The following is a 24,799-nucleotide window of genomic DNA, read 5'->3' on the forward strand; positions in this document are numbered from 1 at the left end:
GCTTCCTAGTCCACCCACTGCTAGGGCCATGTTATGGTTTGTGTCTGGATATCTCCCCAAGGCCTCATGCAGGGTGCCACAGAATCTAGAGTTTGCGATTAGCACACTGTTTAGTGGTGGGACTGGGGGTGTGAGCGTTGTGCTGGCCCTAGGGCAGGTAGCCTGAGTACAACATGAGGGAGGAAAGAGGCTCACTCTCTTCCCTTTTGCTCCTGCTGCTTCATTTCTTTCCTGCCCCTATGAACTGTTGCCCCTCGGCTATAAAACCCTGCCTCGGAGCCAGCTGATTTTGGACTGAAACCTCCAAAAACCGTGAGCTAATTGGACCATTTCTCCTGTAACACTGGGGGTTGGGTATTTTGTCTCAGCAATGTGACAAAAGTAACTAAGACAGGCCATTTAGATTCACTCAATCCCTCCCAAAGCTTGGGAGGACAGCAAATCACTGTGCAAGTTCCTACCCAGCTGATAGGCTGCACCCCAGAAAGCAAGGGCTCTGATCAGCCCAACCACTGGGCCAATGGACAGAAATGATCCTCTGAGTAGTGAGAAAAAAAAAGCTCCTGTTAGGGTCCTTGGATTATAGCGTCCTGGACAGGGAGCCACGGCCAGGGTTGGGACAGAGCACAGAGGGAGGTAGTGCCTACTCACACGTGCATGTGCCGGCAAATGCATATGCAGGGGTGTTTCAGCCAATTAAACACGGGATTTACATCAGGAAGATTACTCTGGGCTTTCTTTCTACAAACTAGTAGGTGGGGGTTGGTGCGCTTAAGAGGAACTAAGTGATTTGTTTGCACTGGATGTCAGGGAGGCCAGCCTCAAAATCCAAGTTCCGCAGAGCTCTGTAAACCCGCGAGTCAGGAGTACTGAGGTTTGCTCAGAAGCCCTGCTGCAGTTCAGGGGAGTCCTTCCTCTCCTGGGACTGGGATGGAGCTAAACAGTGAAGCACAGACCCAACAAATGCTGAATCCCAAGGAAACATCGGGAAGGCTGAATTCCTCGCACTAGAGGCGCCAAAGCAGAGCCCCTTGCGTGAGGTGGAGCACAGCTCAAACCCTAGAACCAATGAGAAGGCTTTGAGCCAGTTCCTAAAACATTTAGAGCCCACTTGGTGGGGGAAATAATGCGAACCCAAGACCGAAAAGGGGGAAGGGGAGCTCTGCCCCTTAAATCACAGCCAGTAGCCCGGAAGCACGAGGAAGCAGCTGTGAGGCACAGCTCCCAGTGCTCTTTCAGACCTACTGCTGAGGCTCCAAACGCCATCCTGCACCCCTCCATGCCTCTGCCTGCACAGCCCCTCGATCTGCAATGGCCCTGTCTAACTCTGGGGTCTCCTCAATCCCCCAGCAGAAGTCTCTAGAACTCCCAATGTCATGACTGTGCTATTCTCGTGGCCTGAAACATTTCTGTCTTGAGCCCTATGCATTTGGATGTCTTTTCTCCCACATGTACTTTGGCCCTGGAGGTGAAGGACCACGTATTTTGTATTCCTCACCCGCACAGAGCACAATACCTTACCATATCAGGCACTTGGACAGGAGTTGCTGAAGGAGTCGCATTTTTGGAACCAGAGTTTATGCCGATTAGAGCAGTCAGCAGAGCTCCCTTTTCAGATTAGATAAATGAAGCATACTGAACATTCTGATTATTTTTCTCTCATGTGCCTAGGAATGGCGCCTAACCATTTTTAAGCCCTTTTCAGTGGCCTTAATGAAGCCCCAAAAGACAAAGGCACACCTCATTTCAGCAGCTCTGGTTGCTCCTCACATTCCATCTTTCTTTCTCCCATGCTCCATTCACCTACTAGGAAGTCTTACTTTTCCATAGACCCCGAATCTTCTACCTTCTTAACCCCTCCTTGCTGGCCACCCGAATCAGTCCACCACTCTCTCTCATTCACTGTGTTGGGATCCTCCTTCCATAATCCATCTCCAGCAAAACACGACGAGCAGGCAGGCTGACATTTTAAAATGTTACTGTACCAAATCAAAATACCTTCTCCTAGTGTCTATCAAGTCACTCAGCTTTATTTTCCACTGTGGCTAAAATTCCCACAGGGAAATTTTGTTTATTATCTGTCTACAAACTTATCATTTCATGCTTATGAATACAAACTCCATGAGGGAATACTGTGAATCTTTTCTGTTTACTACTCTATTGTATCTATAAGAATGTCCCACATGTGGCTGGAGCTTACTAAATATTTCAGGATAGAAGGAAGACCTGTCTGGATATTGATGGAGAGTCCTGCTATTGGATTCTCTCTAATGTCAATATCAGTGCCAAAATAAATTTTTATGAGATCAGAAATTAAAGGCCAAGACTTTGTAGCCTTGGCCAGTAATCAGTACTTTCATCTTAAAAGTTATCTAGTTAAAATTTCTCATGGCAAAAAAGAAAGCTTTTATAGATAATCACAAACTTTCCTTGAAGACAAACTCAACAAAGAGAACCACCGAAGTTGAAGACACTTGCCAAATTCTGGGATCCCTTGCACTGCTGCAGGTCTGGCTGGGGTTCAGCCCAAGGTAACCAACATCTCTTGAATGCTTTTTTACTTACTGGTGGATACAAAGGTGACTGGAATAGGTCTCTTACTCATGAAAAGTGTCCAGACTACCAGGAGAGACAGACTCATGAGCAACATAGCCTGTGATAAGCCAGAGAGACATGCTGGATCTCAGGGAAGCCTTCCTGATGAGCTACAGCATTTAGACTCCTCAGCAGGGAAAGAGGGGAAAGGGACTGTAACCAGTAAGAATAACACACACCAAAGCAAGGCCTTCCAGGGGCAGGAAGGTCCAGCGTAAGCTGGATGTACATGGGGAAGAATGAGTCCTGTCTGAACAGCTCACACTGTACCTTATAAGTGGTGGAGTGTCTTGTACCACGCCTTATTTGTTTGAATGGGCTAGTGCTCCATAAGATTGGGTTGCTGATTTTATTTTCCATAAGCAACAAGCTGTGCATTAACAGAAGTCCCGTCTAATGTAGGAAACAAACAGAAGAAGGAAAGGCAAGAAAACAGCTTGAGGCCAACTCAATGTAACAGTTAGATAATAGGCTACATTAAGAATTTTGCTATTGGAACTGTGTGTTTCTTATAGAAAGTCACATGGCCTAACAGAAGGATAAAGGAACTGTTATGGTTTGAGTCTGGATGTCCCCTCAAAGCCGCATGGAGTGGGCTTCTAGGGTTGGTGGTTGATTCATGGTCCAATGCTGGGATTATGGGTGAGTGCTACACCCACCCTGGGGTGGGCGGCCTGCATGCAATATAAGGGAGGAAAGAGGCTTGCTCTCTGTTCCTCTGTTTTGCCCTTGCTTCTTTGTTGTTGTCAGCCACCATGAACTGCTGCCCTCTGCCGTGTGCCATACTGCCCTGGAGCCCGCCGAGTACAAACTGAAACCTCCACTGACTGTGAGCTAAGTAAGCCGTTCCTGTCTTCATTTCAGGTGTCAGGTGTCGTGTGTTAGCAATGAGAGAAGAGCGACTGAGATTGGAACTCAGACAGACCTCCTAAACATGAAGAGGTGGTTGGTGGCACCTGGAGGGTGCATGAGGTTTGGAGTCAGAGAGCTTCAGCCTCTGTTCACACTGTGGAACTTCTGAGTCTCAGTTTTCTACCTGAAAATGGGAGCAATTAGGCCCCTCTTGTGGAGTTCCTGCGGGAACTAAGATCTTGGACCTGGACCAGTGCCATACCCAGGCTCACAATCCCCTATGCAAATAAGTAACCCAACAAATCTTGAACAGATTTTTTTTTTTAATTATCACATTAGAAACCGTCACACTAGATCAGAAACTGTTTATCTAATTACCTAGGATTTAAGGATCTGAATCTTTGCCATTTGAAATATCCCTAAGGCTTTATTGTTCAGGCTTGTGTCAAGCCAAAAAAAAAAATGCAGGGAATTGAAAGAAAAAACTTTAATCCCATTGGGAACTGCATGTCTGCAGGGAAGACTACACTTTTGAAACCTAAGAGGAATAGTGCTAGCTGGAGAAGGTGCTGCAGGCCTGTAATCCAAGCACCCTGGGAGGCTCAGATAGGAGGATAACACACTTGAGTCCAGCTTGGGCAACTCAGCAACTTGACAAGAAGCTATTTTGAAGGGGATGACACTCCTCTGGGTCCTGGGTTCCGTCCTCAGTGCTGAAGAGAAAATGAAAGCTCAGGGGAGCTTCTTCGATGAGACTCTAAGATCCGCACTTGGGAGAATACAGCTCAGGTCCTGGCTCTGAACATTTTCCCTAAGTGTACAAGGGCAAAAGGACCCACCCTGCCAAACCTGGGGCAGCCCGGGATAACTACTAACAAGGCTCAGGCCATTCTTGCCTCTTGTGGTAAAGGAACTGAGTAAATTGCTACACAAAGATGAAGAGCAGGGATGGTCTTGACCATGCCCTAAGGCTCTAGAATCCTCTAGCAGTACCTTCACCTCTCATTTCCTTGCCTGGCACTTCCCTGTGGCTTCACTCCTGTCATGCGTACTAGTCTGGATCTTGCTGACCGCCTCCTTGGGGAGAGCTCCTGGGCAGCAGGGTCGCTCTGTCTTCCACTTCAGCAATGGGGATCCTGTGCAGCCCAGAAAGAGACTGTCCTCCTTCAGGCTCATCAGTACAAGTGCACCTGAGAATCCGCAATCCCCTGTAGCCACTTTGAGTTATGACATTATTTACAGATCATTTTATCAGGTGAGTTAAGAGTGTGGGCTCAGTACACATGGTGGACGTCACGGCCAGTGCAACTTTGTTGAAAGCTGGGCCCCTGAGGGTTTTGAAGTTACTATGACTGCAAGAGCCAGTTGGTGCCCTAACCGTAGCTCAGTGGCCTAGCATGAACCTCTGAGCCAGGTGGTCGATGGGATTCCTTCTGCAAGGGACTTGCAACCGGGGTCTTGGGATGGCAAGTGAGGGGCCAGAGCTAGAGAGACAGGCGGTGGATGCAGAGAGCAGAGCTCATGTGATTATACAGATGAAGGAGAGTCTCCATACTCTAATTTAGTCTCTTATAAAGTCTATTTGGAGTTCTTATCATTGGATTTTCTAAGATGACACTGTACCTTTTATTTTCCCTTTGGACTAATTAATAATATTCAAAACAAGAATCTCAGGAAAGTTCTAGTCAACATTCATTGAACCTAGGTGCCCGAGGCCGAGTTGCCTATGATATACTGCCTGAAGTAGAAAGGACAGGACCGTCACCCATCAGCACTCAGGCAAACCAAGTGAACCTTCAGATGTTGTCCAGTCGCACACCAAGGAGACACCAGGGTGGCATTGAAAACCAGGCTGATGCTTTGGTGGAGCCTCTGCATTAATTTAAAACAATATATGGCTAAGGAAACAGTTCTATTTCTCTAGAGCCAGGCTCAAGCCCTTCTCTCCTTACCACTGAAGTGACGGATGGATTTAACTTCTCCTTTGACAAAAGCATTCTAAGGAACTTTGAAGGGATCCCTGCTTCAAGGCAGCAGACGGAGGAGCCGCTGCAGTGTTCCCCTTCTAGAGCACATCTGCATTTGCAATAGAAAGAACACTAAAATACATGTAGATCTGCCTTTGCTCAAAAACAGAAAGGAGGACTTCCTTACATTGGTTAAGACTATGAGGGATCCTGAGATAAAGATAAAAATTCGGGAAGCCACAGGCCATTCAAAAAGCTGAAGCCAAGCACAGAAGTCACAGGCAAGGCACACAGGCTAATGTGTCACAGAAGAGCCACTGATAAGCAAAATAACAGCTACACATTCCAGAACGGCCAGCACCATTAAAAGAAACAGCAAACTCTGCTACTCAAAAACCTCAAACCACGAAGCCATCCTTTGATGATCTAAAAGACATAAGGCTCTGCATCCTATGTCCAGAAAAGAGAGCACGAATTTTCAAAGGAAAGGGGATTTTCATAATGAAAGAAAAAGAAATGAAAAGAAAAAGGGCTATTAAGTGGGGCTGGGAGCAGTCTTGTTTATTACGAAGGTCGTCCAATCCAGTACATGGTGGAAGCCGCTTAGTTTCTGTAGACACAGATGTAACCCTGGGTGTTAAAGGCACTAAGCAGAATCCAGCCATAGCTAAAAGATAAGGCAGGGGCCAACTCTGCAGACGTGCTGGACAACCACGGTTAAAGTAAACTCAGATTTCCTGCACAGCAAGCCTCCTGGCTAGCATCTGCCCATCTTAACATTCTAGTCTATGAGCAGACATCACCAGGGGCAGGGACCTAAGTCTTACATCCCAGGTGACATCAGCACAAAGAAGGGAAGTAATGTGTTGTTTTATCAGGCCACAGCTATAGGATTTCTTTCTGTTTCTTCTGGTGTTACCTAAGTTTCCCTGAAACCATTAGTGTGGCAAGAGCACCTAGGTACTGCAGTGTCTGGTCAGGGAATGTTTTGACAGCCAGGCTTGAGAAAAGAACAATGTGTTGTTAGCAAGAAAGTGCCAGGGCAGACCAGGGTGGTAGCAGGCATGCCTGGGATCTCTACCCTCAGAGACTGAGAAAGGAAGAACCCAAGATTGAGCCCGGCCTGGGCAAACTCAGGACTTAGTGAGGGCCTGTTCCAAAATCAGAAAGGAAGGGAAGGGATGGGGAGAGGAGAGGGGGAGGGGAGGGAGGAAGGGAAAGGAGGGGAGGGGACAGCAGCGAAGGGGAGGGGAGGGGAGAGGAAAGGGGAAGGGAAGAAGAAAGGAAGGAGCAAATGAAGAAAGAAAAAAGAAAGGAAGGAAGGGAGAAAGAAAGGGGGGAAGAGAGAGAGAGAGAGAGAGACCAACCAGGTTGTAGCTCAATGTGAAGGCCCTGGGTTTAACTCCTAGTACTACAGAAATAATAAAATAAAATTGAAAAACAAGAAAACAGAATGTATCATTTTGAACTCTAACATGTATTTGTAACTTACAAATACAGAGCACTTCCTATCCATAATCTCTGAGACTCCACATGGTGTGTGTTATGCAATTAGTTTGTTATTCCATTTTATCAAATGAGGAAACTGAGGCTACAAGAGGTTGCGATTATTAATGATCAGCAGAAGTGGACTCTCAGTTCTTTTGCTTACATGTTAGCGTTCAATACATTTCATTATGAAGCTTAGATTCCTTCCTCTTTATTAGCTCAAAGGCAGAAATAGTTTGAAGCGGGCCGGGGAGATAGCTCAGTAGAATAAGTGCTTGCCTGGCAAGCACAAGAACCTGAGTTCAATCCCTGGTTCCACAAAAAAAAAAAAAAAAAAAAGAAAAAAAAAAGAAAAAAAAATAGTTTGAAGAATATTTTCTCTTCTGATTCTTGTGTATAATCCTACAGGAAGATTACTAGAAAATGACTCAGGTTTTCTTACAGTCATTCTATCTAATACTCCTAAACCCTAAAGTTATCTTTCTATTTTGCCTTCTGGTTATGTGTCAACAGGCCTTGGATTACACCTTGAAAACAAAATAAGCTAGAGTTCAGAATGAATGTATTCATCCCTTACCGCTCTCCTGAAAATATCACATCCCTTGATTTGAACAGAAAGGCCACTGCAGAAGGTGCTGCTGCGTGTTCAGGGAACAGAGCAGGTGTCAGGTGCACCCAGTCAAGGATGACCTCAGATCCACATACGCAGGGAGACGGCGCAGTGTGTCTCGGTGTCTGCTGCTTTTCACAGGCCCGCCTGTGGCAGTGATGTGCGACTTACTCAGTAGTCTGTAGAACAAGGCCGTCTCCCTACGCAGCCTGCACACTGTGGCCACAGCACCGGCCAGCCTGGTCTCCTGCGCCAGCACTCATCCGGTCAGCGTGCCTCACTCCACTGCATGGTGCTTCCTACGCTGCACTTCGGCCCAGATAATCCGAAGCCCAAAACTCTTACTGAAGCATATACTTGGCAATGGGGGAGTGGGTGCTAGACATTTAGCTCTAGCATGCCTGGCAGCATCTGCAGTCTGTCTGTCTGTCTAATCTGTCTATCTATCTTATCTATCATCTATCTCTGGTATCTATGGATCTCCATTATCTATCTCTATTCTATCTATCTATCTATCTATCTATCTATCTATCTATCTATCTATCAATCATCTATCTGTCTTTGTCTATGTGGTACTGGGGATTGACTCCAGGGCCTTTGCACTGAGCTATATCCCTATCTTTTTTAGATTAAGTTGCTAAATTTCCCAGGCTGGGCTCAAACTTCAGATCCCGCTGTCTCAGCCTCCCACAGTGCTGGGATTACAGGTATGCATATCACACTCAGCTTCACAAATATATTTGTTGCAGGTGCTAATGAGACAGCTACCCAGGGATTTCAAGGATTCCATATAATCTACTTTAAAAATCAGGCAACCTATGGTTGGAAATAACTTTTCCCAGGCTTTGCTTTTGGGGCTTTCCCCCTAACCCACTGCTCCCCAGTCCCTGGACACACAGATACAGGAAGCAACTGCTTTCTCCACGTGGAGGCCCTTTGGTTAAGACATATGTTCAGGTGGGCCTCTTGGAAAGCCCAGCCCAAGAGGGGAGCCCGGTGCTAGATCTCCGGATACAGAGAGGGAGCAGACGCTTTTTTTCCACTGAGCCCGTGGAAATCAGCAGCCCTGATCCACAGCTACTCCCAGAAGAGGGCACTGGCTGCACGTAAACTCCTGGGAAGCCCAGGTAGGCCAGTTGCTCAGTCAGGACCAAAACCCATTTTCTATGATGAAGGCATCATGCACACTTTGCATTCTAGCCAGATGGAATACTTGCCCCTAAAGGTTACTGGGAAAACTGAGATGACATAAAACTCCGGGCTTCACTGAAAATATCCTAGGCATCCTGGTCTACTCTGCATTCTCTCCTCTCCATCTGCGATTTGCCCTCAGTGTTCCCTCCAGTAGAGGGATGATAGTGGGCACTGCCCAATCTCTCTTCCTGGAATCTAGTTTCTGACACCAATGCTCAGCAGAAAGGAGAGGACCGTCAACTCAGATTAGCTAAGCATCCCAAACTAGGTGCTGAGTCTTGGCAAGTACACCAAAGGGTGCCAGTGGGACCAATACCACCACAGATCTGCAGAGAGGCAGGACAGGGGCCCAGCAGCCTGGTGCCACTGGCTAGTGGCTCTCAATCCAAGCTTCACAGTGGGTTCATCTCCATGAGCCTCAAAAACCACCCATCTCTACCCCCGCCCTGGGTAATCTCAATCTAATTGGTCAGAACAATATCTGGAGAAAGTGCAAGGTGCGAACGGAATTGTCAGAACAGGGAGCGTCTTCATGAAGCGAAGACCTTACGAGGACTCCAGACCCTGAGCTGTGTCTCTGTTTCCCTTTGGCTTTCCAAGGACGGTTCTCCCAGTCTCACTGCACGAGTTACCGGCTGGACTTACACTAGGTGTTTGGGTCACTGTCACACACACTGTCCTCACAGACACCGAACACTGGGACCCTACACACATTTCCACACAGAGTTACTACTGGAAGAAGAGGCACTGTGGATTTGATAATTTTGAGGAGAGTTTAATTCTTTAAATACACACACAGATTTTTTAATCAGTGAGAAAATTTATAGATAAATGTGTTGTCCAGGAATCTGGAAGTCATTCAGTTCCCAGAAACCTTAGTGTCTGTCCATACTTCATTGTGAACCTAAGAAAAGGCCCACAGCATAGATCTGCTTCTAGGGAACAGGTGACTGCTACAGTTTGCAAATTTCTGGGGGTGGGGGAGTAGCTCCAAAGTTCATTTTTTTTTTCATGATGTTGAAATAAATCAAATTGGAAATGAAATGGTTGGGTGATTTCCCACTAGCAACCCACTTTGAACTCTCAGCACTAAGAATTATGATATCTTCATGCTCTGAGAAGCCACAGGCTCCAGGCCATCCTTAGATGCTAATCCTGCCATAACCTCCCCTGGAACCAACAATGATCAGAGTGATCAGGTGATTAGGAATCAAATCAAGTTTGTTGCTGTTCTCTCTGTATTTCATTCATTCATTCATTCATTCATTCATTCATTCATTCATTCATTGTTCTGCCCATCCAAGCACTGGCCATGTTTTCTTTCACTGAACAGCTCTTTATTAAGAGTCATTTTCCACACCATAGGCCGCAGGAGCCTTTTGCCAACAGCAGTGTGCCCTTGCTCTCACCGTGGGGCTCCCAGGGCTCCCTAGCTCCCCCTGCCCTCAGGGCAAAGGGCCCCTTCCTGGTGGGCACCTGCCCAGCTGTGCACTGTTTGCACTGCACTCTGGCTCAGCACCACCTCCTGGACCTCTCTTCCTTTGCTAAGCCCTGTTTCTGCCCACCTGGGACCTCTTCCCCGGAGGTGGCTTTGACTTGAGAGTTCTCATTGGCCCTGTTTCCTCCTACTTTCTCCAGGGATTATGAACGGAACATTTCCCAGGGACTTCCTGCAGTTGCCTGGATCCATGCAGAATGTTGAGAGCTGCTGATCTCCTGCCCCACTGACTGGCCAAGAATTCCCTTGTATCTCTCTTCTAGCGGCTGCCCGCTGTGTCTCCTTGGACAACAGTAGGGACATCATCAGGTACAGGAGAACATTCAGCGAACACCACAAATCCTTCTCCACCCTTCTCACATTTTTTTCTTTAGTCAAAAATCTGGCCTTCTCAAAGGCTCTATCTTTCACTGTATCTCTGTTGAGCAGTCCTTAAAGAATTTAGCAAACTTGCACACAGATGGTGACTTTATACAGTAGCCCTGACAGAAAATAAAGCACTGAAATGGTGGACTGGGAAGACACAGGCCTGATTTGTACAAGAGCCAACAAGTAAAAGAAAAATGTCAGAGGACTGTAATGATGGTCTCTCCACTAGGAACACAACTTGATTTCCGAGGCTTAATAACAAATCACAATATAAAGCACCTTTCTTCCTTGCGCTCCCCTACACACACACACACACACACACACACACACACACACACACACCATGGTCACATTGATATGAAATAGACGCACTGGAAATTTTCTTGGTAGTACTTTAATATCTAAGAAAAAGGAAAAAACAGAATGAGAGAAAGAACTGTTGGAAATTGATCTTCTTGCTTTAGTCATAAAAAGTCTCTTAAAGGAAAATAAAAATGGAAGAAGGAATGCTAATGTGAAGAAATGTGACTTTAGCTGTGGACAGCCAGTGTCAGGGATTCAGTGCTTTTTGCTTTGGAGATGGGACTTTCTTGACTCCAGTACCACACACATGCATTTTTTTTTTGAAGGAAATAGTACAAGAGATGTGGTAACAGGAGTATGCAGGGGACCCGTGGGGTCTTCCACATCCTCAAATTTGAGCAGGACCCAAATTCCCTTGGGGAAATCCTTGCCATCCTACAGACCTCAGGGTCATGATCCTGGGTTCTGCACATCCAGCATGCTCCCTGCCTGGGATCCAAGTGGCTTCCTGCCTGGGATCCAACAGGCTGGAGCAAATGTGGAGGTGTGGTGAGAGTATCAGGGGTCAGGGAGCCTTACACATCAAGAAAACCAACAGCCTAACTTTGGAGATGAGGACTCCCAAGCCCCTGGACATCAGGCCTACATGGCCCCCAACTCCTGGTTTTGAGCCTCTTCCTGGACAGCACACAGCTTACAGGAGCACTGAGAACCCCAACACTGGTGCTATAGTGAGGTTCCTGAGGTAGATGTGGGTCCGGGTGGCCATGCTTGTCTTTCCTAGCCTCTCCAGTCTGCAAGGACCTTCCTCCAATCTCCCTAAGCCACTCCAGTCCCTGCCACCCTTCTACCTTTTCCAATACATACTGTCACACCCTGTTGTGTTTGTTTCTGTATTGCTAAAGAGACTGCTGGGTGCTGAGGGTACGCTCTTGCCTGTTACCTCTCAGCATTCCCTGTGGTACCTAGTATAGAGGTCAGGAAGGCTCAGGCCTGGCCAGGCTGCCCCCATGAACTAACAGCTTGGTAACAACAGATGTGTTGTGGTTCTTAAGTTTTCTTCTCAATTCTAAAGAAACTAGTAACTAAGGTATCTATTTTGCCTTTGCCTCTGGATCCATTAAAAACAGGATGTAGAGAAGAAAACCCTGAGAGTTCCCTGAGCAAGAGGGACTCAGAGGACAGAAGTGGACAGTAGATGGCAGTCTGTCCCTGTGTCAGAAGAAGCCACAGAAACAACACTGCGCAGAGCAGGAGGGAGGAAAAGCACAGGAGGCAGAGCCCTTCCTCTTCCCGTGCCCAGTATCTCAGCCATGAGCAAGGATACTTCCAGAAAGTGCCCTGTGTACTTACCTACTTAAATATCCCAAGACCTGGCACCTGCACTACACACACCTTTGTCCAAAGTCTCCCCATGAAGAGCCAGGGTTCACAAGTTGATGGGTTCTGAATGTCCTCCACCTTGATCCTGACCTAGCGCTGGAATCCAGGATCAACAAAACAGGGTCATCATGAAGGAGAAATCTTCGGGGACCCTTCAGCTTGCTTCCAAGCCTAGAGAACCCTTTATTATTGTTTATGTGAAAAAGGAACAGCTAAAGTGGGGACCCTGCTTTCTATCTTCCATGTTAGCTTTTTCTCCCTGGAGGTCACCCACAATCTGCCTGTCTCTCTACCAGCTGCTAGACCTTGAGGACAGGACCCCACTCGTCTCTACTTCTCCAATGCCTAGCATAGACCACCAACAGGATACAGACATATGTGTGTTGAGCTGCTGTCCTGAATGTCCAAAGAGTTAACGTAATTCACGTGCAGTGCTACCCAGTTCCCCATGATGAAAAGACCAAGTTTGCAGAAGGACCCAGAAAGCCTAGATATGGGGAAGGAGGGTCTCAAAAGAGCCAAGGTAACCTGTTCTGGAGAGTGGACAGTGAGCATTCATGGCCTCAGCCATGGGACAGACTGAAGGGGTGCCTCAGGAAGCACAGCTTCTGGCCCTTTGTAAGGCGTGCCACCTCTCAGAGCTGTCTCTGGGGCTATCCTATTGGTTTTGTACAATCCGAATGCACAGAGGATCTGTCATGTAGCCATTCACCCGTTGCACTCCTATGCTGGACAGTAGTGCAGGTGTCGGGGACAGAGAGATGAAAAAACCAGATCCCTTCCGTTGTGGAGCTCAGACTGTAGTGAGAAGATAGGAATGCTAATAAAACAGTCTGCTAAGTGGTATAACATAGGGATCCTGGGAAGGGAGTGTCAGGCTCTGGGGGGTGGGGTGGGGTGGAGGAGGCATCTCAGGGAAAGAACAGCTAAGCAAAGACGGAAGGGATAATTTTAACATCACAGATAAAGATGGACAGATACGTATTTGAAACAAAAAGTGCACATATGGTATGTCTGCTACCTTGAAAGCAGGAAGAGACACCTATTTTGACCACTCATCATTTTCCAATCAGGACATTTCCCTTCCTATCAAAACCATCGCCCCCTTCATCCATCCACCCAGATTATTCTACGAGCCTCCAGTCCTCATGTATTAAAGAGAAGGCAGGAAAGATTTTAGCAATTATCTAATCTCGTAGCCCTTACTTCTCTCACACAACACACAAGGAAAGTGAGACCTGATATGGTGCACACTACTCTAAAATTACAGTTAGTTTCTGGTAGGGTTAAAGGTAGAATCTGGCTTCCCTGCTCATAGTTTGGGATCTTTCTGATTTAGGTTACTGAATTCAGCTACCCACAGACAACTCCACCCTACATAAACCTCTCCCATGCTCCCTGCTCCCAGTCTAAGATCTGCCACAGATCTGGCCAGCTTGCTTCTGTAGCACTTTATAAACACGCACTCATCCATATGTTCAATAACTTATCTGGCATCGCATAGCTTAATTTCCTCCTCCACCCCCTCCACATTTCTGCACAAGAGTCCTCCAGGCAAGAGGGATACCTGGAAATGCCAGACATGGGTCACTGGGTGCCAGGGGGCGGGGGGCAGAAGAGGCAGATCTCAGCAGTCACAGTTTCATAACCACCAGGAACAACTGATTAGCTCAACTCCCTCATTTTCAGAAAAGAAAACATCAGTGCACAGAGGGAAAGGAAGCGATCTGGCACAACTCATTCAAGTCCTCAGAAAAGTCACAAAGCAGCAAGCTGGGTGACAAGAGGGCTTGGCCCCTATCCATTAGGCACACCTGCTGGGAGATCAAGTGATTTCCAGAGATGCAGCTTCCCTTTGAGTCCAGCAGCTTCCCTTAGGACCTATCAGAACCACTCTTCAAGACCCAGGATGGAACTGTCCCAGACTGAGATCCTCAATCATATTCCTTGAGGGATAACTTGGAAGCAGACAAGAATAGATTTTAAGACTAGGGCTTAGGTGAATTACATTAAATGGTGGTGTTCTTCTGCCACCTGACCTGGAATGCTGGACACAGGTTGAAAGACACACTGTCCCATAAAATTCAATATGGGAGCTAAGTCTACAATTAGAAGTGACACATTTGACCTGTTTCTTAATTCTAGCTTCATTTAATAACCTGTAAGGCTCATAAGTTTAAGCTTTTCCAGAAGATAATGCACACATTTTGAGATGCAAACTTGAGATGCAGGTTTTCGAGTACCTGAAGATTTCATGTTGGTGTTTGTATGAAATCCTGAGAACTTGACTTAAATCTTTCATTGCATTGTGATTTCCTTTTAGGTGTATTGGACTAAGTGAAACTTGTCAAATAAATCTTTTAAAAACTGAAATATATATATATATATATATATATATATATATATATATGGCTTAGAATTAGAAACAGAAGAAAGGGGGTAGCAAGTCTCAAGGGTTTGGCTATGGTAAACAAAAAACCAACAAGGCCCTATTACCAATGTAAAGAAAAAAAATATCAGTAAACATGGAAAGTTTTAAACAAAGTGAATGAATATTTTTGAGCATCTATACTTTACAGAAGCACTTAGTGTACTCCATCTATTTTCACATGCAAATACCATTAGGCAACAGATCAAAAAGTCACAGCTAACTGGCTGACTTGGAGGTGTGTGTGCATGCACATGTACATGTGTGTGTGTGCGTACGTGTGTGTGTGTGTGTGTGTGTGTGTGCATAAGCACTAGTGCTAGCAAGAAAAGCTGTTTACAAAGAACAAGAGTCTTCAGTCACGGCCTCCGAAGACGACAGCAGTCATCCCAGGAGCCACTTTGGCTTTTCCATTTCTGCCCAGAGAATGGCATGAGGAGGCCAATGCCAAGAATGCAGGACACTATAGCTGTTCTGACCTGCATCAAACATAGCTTGGTTTGAGGCACAGGCAAAGCAAGACGTCTTCTTTAATGTTGGCCCCAGTCTAAATGGTACAAGTTCCCTAGCCTATTAAGGAAAGCCACCTTCTATCTACATTCTGGGTGGAGGGCAGCGTTGCTGATGTTCATAGTTTCTTGTGCATACATTCTATTTGATTCTCAACCCAGGACTCAAGACTGCTGGGATCTACCATCTCTTGTGGGAATGAGGATCAAAACCAGATGTCCAGCTTCCATCTTGTAGAGTTAACAAGGAGGCAATTGTGGCTTAAATCAATACCCGAATTCTGGAAGGGCAAATTCCCTTGTCAACAGAATGGGAAGGAAAGGGGGAGGGACCGTGGAAACTAAGACAAATCGGACACATGCTTACCAGCAGGTGGCTAGAAAACCTAAACATTTGTCTTGCACATGAGAAGGAACCTTCTGCTGGAGCAGGTTACCCTGTGGGACAGCAGACTTCGCAGAAGGCTATGGATCTAGCTCCCAGCTAGATGGCGTCACTAAAACTAAAACAGCCTGAATGGCAAGTGAGGGACTTGGGATGGCCACAGGTTTGTTCAAGAAGGACAACCAGCATATTAACATTCAGTTGTGTGACTACATACAGGCATATCCCCTACCCTCACACCACTGCAGGAACCCTATCTGCAAATGGGATTATTTGTGACACTTGGATAATTTTCTGTAAAATCTGCAATAATGTCAGTAGCACTCAGATATTGACAATAATCACCACTATCATCATCAATCATCTTAAAGAGGGGGATTCATCTTAGAAACACTGACAGTAGCCCTGACAGTTTCATTGACACTGAAACATACCTGAGCAGAAGTGGAATGAGTAGCACCAGGTCGATCAGAAGGCCAAACTCATCCCCTCTTAGAAGAATGCTAAGCCAGTGTCTTGAGCATTCTTGGTTAAAATAAAATGTTCCAGGAAAGTCTTTTGGTACCTTTGACTAACCTATTCCCCATACATCAAAAGAGCTCATCAGGGTGTAGCAAGGCATTATTGAAGTGAGGTACATGAGTACCAATTAAGTAAGAGGATGGGGCTACTATAGAATCCTCAGTTGGTGGAGCTGGAATGGGACTCAGATCTTCTAATTGAACCTCCTCATTTATAGACTTAGAGAATGTCCAGGTCATGTAGTAATAGAGCTCAGCCTCGGTTTGCCACCTCCACACCAACAGGTCATTTGTTCTCTCATGCTGCTTAGAATCACCTCGCACTGGTGTCTTTTGACATCAATAAGCAGTTATTTACTCAAAAATCTCAGGCCTTGTATGCTGAATAACCTCACTGTTTTCAAATCTCTTGGACTGAGCAAATCTATATGCTGTGGGCTTGACAAACACCTCGGAGAGCTTGCTAGATAACCAGTGATTAAAACAAGCTACACACAATTTCACTTTGAAAATATGCTCTCTAGCCAAATCACTGTCACAGTCAGAGATCTGACCTGTGAGAATGTCCCGGGCTCCAGCCAGCCCTCAGAGTTTCCTGATCAATGCAGTCACACAAATAATGACACAGACAGCAGAAATATCCTGGCCACCCAGGCTTGTGTGGTCTCCAGCCCCTCGGCACTTCTTGGCAAAATGAAATGCTGGAAACCTGTGCGGAAAACTGTCAGCAATCAAGAACAAAGCTCTTGGCCATCAATGTGTACTCTCACGGGTGTAAAACTGAGTCCTCTAAAGGGTGCTTTTTGTTTATTTTGCTTCATTTGTCCAGCCTTGATCTCCATAGAAATTTGCCCAGGCAAACATGAAGTAGTATAGATGTTGGCTTCATACTTCAAAGCTAGAATCCCTCTATACAAATGACTTGGAAGACACTAAACCTAGCTTTTCTAAAGGCTTCTCTACCTGCAAGACCCAACACAATGATGCCCCACTCTGAGTTAGATACCCACATATCAGTTGCTTGTAACGTAAGATCTATAATTGACTCCTGCCCAGCCAACACAGCTCCTGGGGTTCCTGTGTCCCCAAGTATGTGCATACACACACACACACACACACACACACACACACACCACATCCTTTTCTCCCTTTGCACACATGAACTATACTCACATGCCTTATCAGTAGCACCACACATCATTTAGGCTGGTCTCTAGTAGAACACTTGGCCCTTGTCTGACAGTCAATTTTAAATAAACTCACTCCCCAAAACAACCGACCATCATTATTAGTTCAAGAGCCCCAATGTCAGCCACTGCCTGGCTCATTCAAGAGTAAAACAGTAGCTGGTGATGAGGACTGAGCAGCATGGCCTGTGTCAAGGGTCTCGTATGTCAGGTCCGTTCCTCTCTCTCACTCCTGGCCCACACATAGACTTGTACCCCAAATGGAGTAGGAACCTGGAACTGCTCAGGCAAAGGGCCGGGGAAGCCTGGAGAAGAAGTTGCCTGCTCAATTGCATCCTGAATGGAGGGGAAGAGGAAAGGCCTGAACATCTGACGCATCTGGGAGTGGAAGTGCAGAGATGGGACATGTTATGTAATTAAACCCTGCTGGCCCTTCCCGCCTGGGGAATGCGAGGCCCATCGGCAGCGACCTCTTCCAATCAACTTAATTGGCCCAATCTCGCCAAGAAAAGCAACAGAATTGGTTTAGTGCCTCATGGAAATAGCTTAGCTCCTGACTATTTATGGCCAATGAACTCAAGGATGGGAGCCTTGACTCGGAGCCAAGAGTTGACAGCGTGTGCTAACTTCTGGGAAGACTGGGAGGTTTCGGTGCCTCCGTACCTCCATCTTCATCTCCAGGAGAAGTAGTAGCCGCACCAGATTTATTTGACTGGGTACACAGAAACTTGCAAATCTAAAGCCCAGGACTCCTCTTCCTTCCAGGCAGGCGCTTGCCCACCAAAACCAAGAGAAAAACAGACTTATAATAACACAGGATAGCTGGACTTTGCTTCGCTTTTATTCTGCGATGCCAAGGACAACTGCTATTTTTCTGTCCTCAAAGCCGCATTTGTTTTGGCATTGCGATCTGCATAGCTGATGTTAAACACAAGAAAACGTCTTCGATAATTAATCACTGAGTTTTGGATTACCTGGCTCCTGAGTACCTTGGAGACCTTACAGACTTCCATCAGCTGGAACCCAGGCCTGGCTGCCTCCTGTTTCTGGATGACTAGGCTGAGGCAGTCGCAGAAACCTTTGTTTGTGTAGAGTGACAGAAGCACAGGAGCCACCAGGATCAGCAACTTGCACTGTAAAAGGATGATTAAAAAAAAACCCACTTCCACAGCAACTTACGGACAGGCCAGCACCTGGGTCCAATTAGATGTCATCTCTGTACACTTTTGTGTAACTAAATACATCAAGTTCTGATGGGAAAAATGAGGAATACGTTTGCCTTCACCTCGAATTATTATCAAGATTGCCATCCTCCAAAAAAAGAAACAGATACATGAGAGTATTTTTTGGAAGTCACATTGATCCAATGTGATAGAACTAGGCTAAAATCAAGAGATTCCCAAGCAGGACTTCACTGTCTCCCGCTGCACTTCACTGTCTTCGGAAGCACCTCCTGCCAGATCCTCCAGCCAAAGGTCTAGTCCTACCTCGACTGTTCCCTTACAGGTTCCAGTTCCCCTAAAAACACAGGATAGAGGCACAAAATAGCACAGCTACAATTTTCTGAAGTCAAAAATGCTGAGAGTCGGGGCTGGAGAGATGGCTCAGTAGAATAAGTGCTTCCCTGGCAAGCACAAGGGTCTGAGTTCAATCCCCGGTTCCAGGAAAAAAAAAAAAAAATGCTGAGAGTCAAAATTCCTGCATGTTCAGAATCCAATCAAAAAGGGGTTCCCTATTCCCTGTTCAGACAGGCAACTGTGTGCATCACAAGAGGGCAGCCTCTCTCTGCAGGACTCAATACCCTCTCTGGGGTTCTTGTAGGAGGCAGCAGCTGCTTGCAGGTTTTTTATCTCTGCTTTTCCCCCTTCAGACCACAGTGGGCATCCAGGATGTACATATCCACGTGTACATGTCGTGCACACATACTCAGGTTAAATTTAAACTCATAGCCCAAAAAATATCCAGGATGAGCAAACACTCTGCCCAAGACATTCCTGAGCACCACTGCACTCTTCCAATCCAGGTAGCGAGACTCCTGGCTAGCAAGGAGACACCACACCTTCTTAGAAACCCAGCCCTCACATCCTATCCTGGAAAGTGGCACCTCCCCATTCCCAGCCCACCCACTCTACAAGCAGTGACATCCTCCAGCTCCCCTGCAGCCCCCCCATGTATAGAGCAACCTCTATCTTTGCCCCCTTTTTACAAGACCACAGACATATTTCAAGTCTGCCTCCCTTTGCCCCAACATCCATAAACATCTCTAGAAACTGAATTATAGACCTTGAAGAAACCACAGCAAGAACTGCCCTCTCTCCATTCCTGGCAAAACTGTGGAGGTCAGCGGAGCCCCAAGAAGGAATTTTTCCAGGGCAGCAATGGGCTGAACATCCAGTAGGCACCCCATTAATTATAACTGATAATCAACGATAACTGCTGACAGTGAATCCCCTTTTCAAATACAAAGTGCATTATGGGTGGCATACAACATACATTCCTGTCCCCAGGCACGTGACACATTTCTCCACCCACTTTCCTCTTGTGCACACATTCTTTCTTATTCTACCAGTGTCCATGCAAAGCAATTTTTCCCCTTAAATGTACAACTCTTATTCCTAGCCTTGTCCAATCCCCTCCTCCCTGGATGCAGGGAGGAGGAAAAGGGGACCCGGAACCCAGCGTCTTTTCCTGAAATGTCCAGCCTCTCCCTTAAAAGTGTCAGAGCCCACAGTTCTGCATGCTTGGTGCCACCCCTGCCTAATCCCCCAGCACAGGTCCATAGAGTTCGTGCAGGGCTCTTCTCAGCCCTCCTCCCGCATCCCCTTTGTGATCCCAGGCATGTACCCTGCATACTCACTCGTGCCCACCTTTTATGCACACGTGCAGTCACCTCGCTATCCCAGCTCCTGTCACCTTTGTGCAGGTACACAGGATGCCTGTCTCCAGCCCACCACACTGCTCGGTGGGTGTCCCACCAGCCACACCTATGCTCCTGGAAGCTCTCATGGCTCTCTGTGCTCTGCACACTCAACCCAGAGGCTCCCCACAGACCCACGCTGCGAAGGCCTGCAGAGCTGGATGGAGCACAACTGTTTCACTTACAGCTCACACACAGGCTTGGAGACATCTCCCCATCCTGTCCTGGCCACCCAGGTTCCTCATCTCCCTCTGTAGGAAAGCAGGCTTTGTTCATGCGGAACCAAATGGCACAAGCCCAGCCCTAGCACCATCCTCCAAACCTTGCATACTCTCCTAGCCTGGCACACTGTCCTAGGCAAAGGGCACAGACTGGCCCATTTCCTCTGCTAGTGTCCCAGAAGCCAGCTTTCTTCCCCTCTCCCCCAGCTTGCTTCCAGCTCTGTGTGTCGAGACCAAAGCAGAGGCACTTGGATTTCATTCCCGGAATTAATTCTACTTCTCAACTTTCTTTGTGCAAAAGCCTCAGGAAAGAGTTGCAGACCCTGGGAGAGAGGGGGCAGGGACAGTATGCAGCAGAATAAGAAAAGTTGGGAAAACAAAACCGACTGAAAAGTTCCCTCTAGGTTACAGCTGTCTCTCACCCCAAGGTTTAGGTATGTTCTTCCTGGCCTGCCGTTTTGTCTGTATGGTACAAAAGAGCATCTCTTCACTAAAAGCAGGTTTCCTAGCTCATTCAGGAATGCGCAGAGTTACAAACACCAAACCTAGGAAGTCACACCCTACCCCCTCTAGGCTCTTTCCCCGCCCCCACCTCAGCACGCACATAAACAAGGGCGCAGTCCACAGCCTGAGCCGAGGCTCGAGTCGCGTCGGAGAAGCTGCCTAGCTCAGACTCGGAACCCCCGTCCCCCAGCCAACCTGGGCGGGACAAGTCCAGGCAGTCTGTTAGATATTTCCCCACTTGCTTCCCCACCGGAGCCTCGATTCCACCCAGATGACTCTAGCGCACAGGGCGCGCACTGTTGGGCATGAGATTCGCCGGGCAGTGCACGGGTTCCGCAACCGGGACGTATTTCCGCAAAGCAGCAGCGCCTCCTGGGCGCGCACCCACTTTGGGCTGAAGGCAATAAGCAGAGCGCCCTCCCCCACCCCAGCCCCTGGGCCACCCCACCCTTCCTTTCCCGAATCGCCAATTCCCCCGCCAGCCAAATTCCCTAAGGACCGCACACCCTATAGTCCTGCTCGGAGTGGAGGGTCTGATAGAGTTCGATCTAGCCCCGAAGGTCCCCAGATCTCCCAACACCCCAAACCACAGCTAGGGTTCCTAGAACCAGCTCTGAGGAACTGGCAGGAAGTCCCCAGAGACACCCCAGCCGTGGTGACCAGCGCTCTCAGACTGGGTCCCAGATGTGCGGATTGAGCGCGAGTTCCAACATCTGTGCAAAGACCCGGGGCGAGGGAGCCACTGACCAAAACAAGGCTCCGGGTCGTTTCCGAGAAAGGCTTTGGGGGAACTCCAACACAGGTACACGGCGCAGATCGAGGAGTCCCAGTTCTTCAGCCTGAGAAGTGGCGCCGGGGTATGGAGCTCTGCGCCCCCTCCTCCCGGCCCACGCAGGCCCCGCGAGTCGGTGGGGCCTGCGGAGTACCCTGCCTGAGGCTGGCAAGGTGCGGGATGCGTTTGGGGCGCTGCGGCCACACCTTCGCCTCCTGCCCGCCCAGGGGCTGTTACCCTCTTTTGTTACCACATGCGGGGGAGCCTTCTGGAGGATGACAAAGGTGGAGGGAAGTGAGGGAGGTCCTGCTGAATCCCTCTCCTACCCTTCCGGCTTCCCCATTTTCCCTCGCCTCCACCTCCCCTTTCCAATCTAGGTCCCTTAAACCTGATCACTTTCCCAGACGAGGGCAGTTTCTGGGGCAGCATAGGAACAAGGGAGGAGGTGGATCCGTGCATGTGTGCATGTGTGCGTGTGCGTGTGTAGGGGCTGGTTGTGGTTGCGCCTCCGCCCGGGCAGAGCCCAACACAAACTTCGGGGGAGGAACAAGCCGGGGAAAGTAAGATCTCCGGCGCGGTGGGGGTGGGGCTGGGTGCAGATCTGGGGACCCTCCGGACCCGCTGCTGGCCAGAGCTCCCGCCGTGCCCCCACCCACTCCCGGACCTGCTCGTCCAGCGTGCCCGCCGCCTCCCCTTACCGTGGCAGAAGTAACCATGGCATCCGTGTGACTATTTCCAGGGACGTCGACATGAAGAGAAAGGTGGGCGCGAGCTCGGTCATTCAAACTCACCCCCACCCCGCCGCAGCCACTACCCCGCGGGCGAGCCGGAGAGGAAGAAAGGAGAGAAGAGCGAGGAAAGAAAGTTGTGCCGGGCTCTCTCGCGGGGCGGTGCGCAGAGCTGCTCGGTAAGGAGAGGAGCCTTCAACTCTGAGTCCCGTGAACATAATCTGCGCGGTTATAACCAGCCAACCCGGCCAGATGGCTCTGCGCTCGTGCTTAACCCCTTGCGCGCCATGGCCCGCCCCCGCGCCGCCAGCGGTGCGCCCTGCGCCTAGAACCTGGGGAAACAAGCGTTTCTCAGGGCCTCTCTTAAAAACAAACAAAAAGGAAGAAAGAACGGAAAGAAAGAATGAGGGAAGGAAGGAAAGCGTAAGAGAGACGAGAGAAAGAGGAGAGACGAGAGACAGAGACAGAGAGAACGCTCCAAATTAGCAACAGTCTTCTGTCTCCCTACCCCTAATTTCCGGTGTAGCCATCCCGGTGGAAACAAACGAAACATTCAATTTATCACTATATTTTACATGTTAATGTCTTCAGTCTGTCTTATTTGTTCTTTATCTTGATTTTTTAATTTTTTTTTTTTTACAAGAGGGGCCTTCCTTGCCCCTAAAGTCAGAAAGGTTGAACTTGAATCATAAAATCCTCCTCCAAACCAAGCTCTAGAACTTACCCCTCACACACACCGAGCCCACCAGTCATCCCCTACCTGCTCCCCACAAAGGAAATACCCCCAAGGACAATTTCTCCCCACAGAACTCCATGCTCCTGGGGACTCAGGGTACAGAGCTGGAAGCCCTAGGAAGTTAAGTCATAGAGAAGAGAGGCAGGGGTGTGTGTGTGTGTGTGTGTGTGTGTGTGTGTGTGTGTGTGCCTGCTTGCCTGCGCGCTTGCAAAGCACAGAGGAACACACCAGAGGCTCCCATTTCTCCTGGCCTCCAACTTCTCCTAAGCCCCTTCCTTGTGTGCCCGCGTCGGTGGGGACAGCTCGGGCTTCAGAAAAGGCTGGGAACAAACCAATCTCCTCATAGCTCCCGGAAAGTAACTCACTTTCCTACCTATAGATTTACTGGAGGGGAGGGCACACGATCTCATCTGGAGACCATTTCAGCTGTCTTTAGACCTCACTTGTTCTGAGTTCCTTTTAAATCTGCTGCGCGCTACCCCCCCTTTTTTTTTCTATTCGCCCTAGGAGAGAATTAGGGGTGAAAGATTACTGAGGGTCAACAAGAAACCCGAGCCTGCGCAAGAGTTTTGCACCCTTTCTGTGCCTGGTGCATACTCCAAGAGCCCTCCTCTTTGTCCTGCCACCTCTGCCAATCCTCAGAGCACCTCTTGCCAGGATCTTCAGACCCTTATGCCCTTGGGAAGGATGGCCGGTATCCCTCTCCTCCTAGCCTTACTGTTCTGGCTGTCTTACAAGCAGCCTACTCTGTATTCCACCAAGGGCTGATGTTCCAAAAAACGCCAGATTCTTTGTAATTGTTTGACTTCGGTCAAACACCCAGAAAAGTCAGAACAGCACTCATCCGTTGAGGGCAAGCCAGGCAGACAGCAAGGAGAAGTGATGGGGTGGGTGGGGAGGTGGGAAGGTTAGGGATCCCAGGGGCTGCGAACTAGATAGATTGTACCTGCCTCATCATTATCCTGGCCGATGGGGGCTGCCACATCGAAAACAGCCTGAAGCGGCCTCGGAGGCCCAGGGCAACCCTTCCAGGGTCTCGGAAGAGTGGGGTCCTCCTTCAGTGGCTCCCCTGGAACCAAAATCCCGACGCGTTTCTCCAGGGCCGGATAGGCTGCGGAGCATCACCGTGGAGCTTTGCTTTGGGCGCGCTCTGTAGGGTTCTGGTTTTCTCCCTGGCTTCTGGCCCGCCTCCCCGCCCTCCCCCATTGCCAGCACGTGCCTCCTCTTTCCCTTCTCGCCTGGTCAAAGTATTATGGACAGCTAAGTTAGGTAAAAATATTATAGGCAGTCAGACAGGGCTAGGCCCTAGAGGGAGTCGGTGAAGAACATGAGAACGCATTAAGACGGCACTGGAGACTCATTCATTGAAGTCCCAGCCTCAAGAAAAAGATGGACTGACTAGACCTACACACCTCCTCAAGAGACAAACAATAATGATCAATATTCTAGACAGGTGTCAGTCACCAGGGTGGGTGACCAAGATCTCCTGGCTCACCTCTTCCCCAAAAGGTCCTTGTTCTTTCCATGTACACTTGCTGCACAATTTGTGAAAAGAAGGATCCAGGACCCAGATTCAGCTCTGATGGTTGAGTTCTAGGGGCTCTTAAATTCCAGCACCTTAGGGAACCTGCA

At 48.3% G+C, this 24,799-nt stretch overlaps 1 protein-coding gene across 2 annotated transcripts in view; it reads right to left on the minus strand.

The window, feature by feature from the left end:
• The window catches only part of Ntf3 (neurotrophin 3), a 70,617-nt gene extending 46,439 nt beyond the window's left edge, over window positions 1-24,178 (minus strand). Inside the window, exons 1-2 of one of the 2 annotated variants that reach the window (XM_004643563.2) lie at window positions 24,118-24,178; window positions 22,402-22,513 (exon numbers count right to left, since the gene is read on the minus strand). In XM_004643563.2, the coding sequence (XP_004643620.1) occupies window positions 22,402-22,513; window positions 24,118-24,152 (147 nt within the window). In that variant the 5' untranslated portion in view covers window positions 24,153-24,178. Of the gene's footprint in view, window positions 1-18,263; window positions 18,330-22,401; window positions 22,514-24,117 lie in introns of those variants that run through there. The other variant, XM_023703744.1, reaches the window with a different exon arrangement.
• Window positions 24,179-24,799: the final 621 nt, after the last annotated feature.

The sequence above is a fragment of the Octodon degus genome, unplaced genomic scaffold (assembly GCF_000260255.1).
Source record: "Octodon degus isolate 3935 unplaced genomic scaffold, OctDeg1.0 scaffold00178, whole genome shotgun sequence".
NCBI classification, from domain to species: Eukaryota; Metazoa; Chordata; class Mammalia; order Rodentia; family Octodontidae; genus Octodon; species Octodon degus.